We start from the raw sequence: 4,797 nt of genomic DNA, 5'->3' as shown, positions 1-4,797 counted from the left end.
GATGCTGCAACCACCGACAATCAGCCTTCCTCTACTACGATACCGGTGACAAATATACCTCGAACCGAGCGTCATGGTCTCTTTCTTCTTAGTGAAAGAGAGCCTACCAATGAACCCATCCGAGAGTTATTCGATGTCGACATTGTCGCCATACATGGACTTAATGGAGACGCTTATACAACATGGGAACATGAGAACGGCACCCTTTGGCTCCGGGATCTCCTGCCAAATAACATTCCGGGTTCCCGGATCTTTACATACGGGTACCCTTCGCAGATTTTTGTCAGTAATTCTATTGCGAGAGTCCACGATTATTCGCTGAGACTGTTGAGCTCGCTTAATGGTGTTAGATATGAGGATGTGAGTAATAATAGACGTTCATAAAGAGGTCTGATCATACATTGGTGACATCGTGTATTAGATACACCGACCGATAATATTTGTGTGTCATAGCTTGGGGGGAATTGTTTGTAAGCAGGTACATCGATGTTCAAGTTGGCTTCTATAAAATACAAGGCTCACAAAGTACATAGGCCATGGTCCTAGCGCATGAACAAGATGAACTTTATGGCGGTATCTTTAATGCGACCTACGCAATAGTCTTTCTAGGAACACCACACGGAGGAACGGATGTCGCAAAACTAGTCGGCCATGTCATAAATGCATGTTTGCACGTTTCGAGAAGTGGCGGCGTTGCCGGTATTGCAAGGATTGATGTCCGAGATAGCCTGAGTAACGACTCTGACGCCCTAAAAATTCTTGCGACCTCTTTCAGAAATCGACTACAAGGCCTGCGGATTTTAACATTTTACGAGACTGAGATTACTCCTCCACTTGCACAGTTGGTAAGTGTTTGTAATCTCTGGATTACCTATATCGGATTTGGGAAGATCCATCTAATATGGCTATTCCAAGCAACAGATAGTCGACAAGGCCTCAGCCACCATAGATATTACAAACGAAGAAACCATCCCATTATTTGCGGATCACTTAACTATGTGCCGGTATCCTGGAGAGACACAAGAATACGATACTGTTTCCAAATCTATCAAGCGACTAGCTTGGAAGGCACATAGGAATCAGCAAACGAGGAAGAACTCTACAACCGCATCTTTTAACCGTTGTATGTAGTCGGCTAGTAACAAACTATGATAGCCTGCTAAGTTGGTCATATCAGCTTTGAATGAGACCGAAAAATCCTGCATGATTTTATTCAATGCATCTGATGTCGCGGATTACAAAGCAGAACTCCCTAGACGTGTTGAAGGGACATGCTCTTGGATCTTGACACACCCACAGTATATGTCCTGGGTTTCAACGCAAGAGACCACACTTCTCTGGATAACAGGGCATCCCGGCTGCGGCAAGACCATACTCTCCGCATACTTAATTGACTACCTTAACACAGATCAGTCAGTGCAGTCAAACACACTCGTCTGCTGTTTCTTCTGTGATGACAAGATTGCGACTCAACGAGATGGCAAAGCCATTCTTCGAAGTATCATCTACCAGATGTTACAGCGCCATCGCGGATTCATCAGACATGTAAAAGCGGCATTTGAGATCCAAGGCTCCCAGTTGGTCCATTCTTTTGAAGCGCTCTGGAATATCTTCACTGCCATCACAAATGAGCATAAATCTGGTCCTATAAATATCATCGTTGATGCAATCGACGAATGCGAGGAGAAGACAAGAATCAGGTTTCTCGATGCTGTAACTAACTTAGTGCAGAGAGCGAACCTTGCCAGTGGCTCACTACACAACAGCATTAAGTTCCTTATCACAAGTCGTCCTTATCTAAACATCTCTTACAACTTCAATGATCTTTGGAATAATCGGCTGCCAATTGAAGAGAGCCAGGAAACGATCAGCGGAGATGTTCGGCTGGTTATTGAACGGAGGGTCGATGAGATTGTCAAGAGAAGTGGATGTACACCTAGAGCAAGGGAATTTTTGGAACAGACTCTCTATTCCAGGGCAGACCACACTTTCCTCTGGGTTAAGGTTGTTCTTCGATATTTAGAACAAAGCCTCCTGGCCTCGGAGAAGGATTTCCAAAAGATTCTTAGCAGTTTGCCTCCAGACCTGGAATCTTTGTATGAGAGTTTCTTGAGCAGGATTCCCTCCTGCAATCAAGATCTTGCCGTCAAAATTTTGCACATTCTGGTCGGAAGCTCACGCTATCTTACTCTTCAAGAGTTTGGTATCGTGCTGGCGATAGATAATAGCCACCGGACTGTGGCTGAAGTAGAAGCAGACTGTCAGCCATCGATAAGCCGTACAATCCAGGGAATATTGGGTCCCTTGGTAAGAATCTCCGAGTCCAAAGTCTCTCTTGTTCATCAATCTGCCAAAGAGTTTCTAGTTAAACTTGGGACTCGGTCGAAAAATCCTCTATCTAGCATCTACGGAGTCGATCAAGGGAAGGCATCCTTGATCCTTGCGTCTTCTTGCGTGTCATACCTACTGCTCCAGGATTTTGCCGACGACCACTTCTCAGTGGGGTATTCGAGTTCCGAAAAAAGTTCCGCCGCTTCACCCATATTGGGAATGTTCGCCTTTCCGAACGAAGAAACGCCTTATGATCCTATTGCATTAGAGCAAGACGTTATTTTTAAAGATGAAGATATGGTTGAAGCAGAAGCTTGCCGATCTATAATAGACCGATATAGCTTCTTCGATTATGCAGCTACTCATTGGGCTAAACATTTCTCCTTGTGTGATGATATGACCCCGCAACATCTTCAGGACGCCGTAGTGCGGTTAACGGCAAAGAATACCTACTATCTTTTCAATTGGTTGAGATACTTTTGGTTTAAGATGAGTATGGAGTTTTGGTTTCCTGAGGATTTCGACTCTCTCACGGTCGCTTGCTTCTTTAATCATCCGGCCCTGCTAGAGCGTTTGTTAGCTAGGGATATCCTTGACGACCAAAGAGGCAAGGACTACGCACTATCCTGGGCAGCGCGAATGGGATCCAAAGAGACGACCGGGATCTTGCTCCGAATAGGTGCTGAACCTAATTCAACAATTGTCGATCGACGGACTCCTCTGAACATAGCTGCTCAGCAGGGCCATTACGATATTGTTAAGGCCCTAATCGCAGATCAACGTACTGATGTGAACTTGAAAGGAAAGCTAGGTCGATCTTCCTTATCGCTGGCCGCCGGAAATGGTCACTTAGACGTGGTCGAACTCCTTTTGAGGCATGGACAAACCAGACATGATGAAAAAGATGATAATCAATGGACGCCACTATTTTGGGCTATCGGAGGCAACCACCTCGATGTGGTTCGGACCCTACTTAAGAGCGGCTCGGTCAACATTAACCACACTGATAAAACAGGTAGATCTGCCTTCTCTTGGGCAGCGGGGGATGGCTTTACGGAACTTGTCAGATACCTTCTCAAAAGCCACGAATTGAAACACAGTCTGAAATACAATCTTCCCGACCGAAAGGGACGCACTGCATTGTCTTGGGCGGCTGGGAATGGGCACGCTGAAACCGCAAGAGTGCTTGCACGAAGCAAACACATTGACCTATTATGTAAAGATGTCGATGGACGGAACGCAATATCCTGGGCTTGCTCGGGTGGCCATGCAGAAGCCTTAAAGACATTGATAAAATATGGCTGTACAGGGATTAACGATGAAGATGTCAGCGGTTGGACACCATTGGCTTGGGCCCTAACAAATTGGTCGCTGGCGACAGTCGAAACGCTTGTCTCAACTGGGTCGGTAGATATTGACAAAAAAGACCAAAATGGTCGCACCGCCTTATCATGGGCTGCAGGGTATGGATATTTGGATGTGGTACAATTTTTGTTGTCTGAAGGGGCTGATGTAAGAACTGTGAATAATGGAGGTTGGACGCCCATGTCTTTCGCAAAAGCCTATAACCATACGGATGTGATTCAGGAGCTGGAGGCATGGATGGCTACCCCTGTGTAAATAAAGAGAAGCGGACCACATTACTGATTATATCCGACCACTGAAAGGAACCACCAGTGGCCAACATATCTGCAGTGTCCAATAGTCAGCGGGCAGCGAGCTTTGAGGCCTTATAGCTGACAGACTACAGCCAAGCGGATCGCTCGCTGTCCGCCACATCAAAATCAGGTACGGTGACTGTTACGCTGTCAGCTCGCTATCCGAATTATGCAATTCGTATAAAATTCGCGGTGTTTTATTACAGATTTTGGCAGTACCTCTATATATACAAACATTAACGTTGCTCGATTAAAAGATAGCATTAATTTACCTAGTATAATTAGTATTTAAATATAGCTAAAATTATCCTCTAAGGCGCTATAGGCGTTCGGCGAGATAATATAGATATCTTACTAGACCCTACGGATATCTAGCTAAAGGTTATAGATATACAATTCTCCTCTACTACTGCCTCCTTAAATACCTCTTTAATAATAAAGAATAGTGCCTTATATTATTCTTATCCCTCCTTTTAATTTAGCCCCTAATAATATATAGGTTAGGCCAGTTAATATCTATTTATTTAAGATCCGTTATACTCTAATAAAACTTTACTAGCTTTATTACCTTTATATACGTCTCTTCATTAAGTATTATAGTATATATAAACTATAGTACTATTGGGCTGTTACGGAACCCCACCGCAGGGGCCTCTATAGGAGAGCCCCGTGCTCTCGCGTATACCTCGCGTACAGCTTATGTCAGCTACGCGTAGGTATATCACCTCCTTACGCCCTCGACCCTTACGATCGATCGCGCAACGTCTTGTAGATGTCACGGCTCGTACAAATGCCTCTGAACCGAAGC

General features: G+C 44.8%; 1 protein-coding gene across 1 annotated transcript; it reads left to right on the top strand.

The window, feature by feature from the left end:
- On the top strand, positions 1–3,951 carry K441DRAFT_583564 (ankyrin; the record flags this gene model as incomplete). The annotated part of the gene is made up of 5 exons (XM_067644501.1): positions 1–360; positions 422–478; positions 534–845; positions 922–1,123; positions 1,178–3,951. Coding segments are annotated over 5 exons (3,705 nt in total), but the record flags the coding sequence as incomplete, so codon positions are not given.
- Positions 3,952–4,797: the final 846 nt, after the last annotated feature.

The sequence above is a fragment of the Cenococcum geophilum genome (assembly GCF_001692895.1).
Source record: "Cenococcum geophilum 1.58 unplaced genomic scaffold K441scaffold_55, whole genome shotgun sequence".
NCBI classification, from domain to species: domain Eukaryota; kingdom Fungi; phylum Ascomycota; class Dothideomycetes; order Gloniales; family Gloniaceae; genus Cenococcum; species Cenococcum geophilum.
The sequence above is the reverse complement of the archived record's forward strand: the minus strand, read 5'-3'. Positions and strand labels throughout refer to the sequence as shown.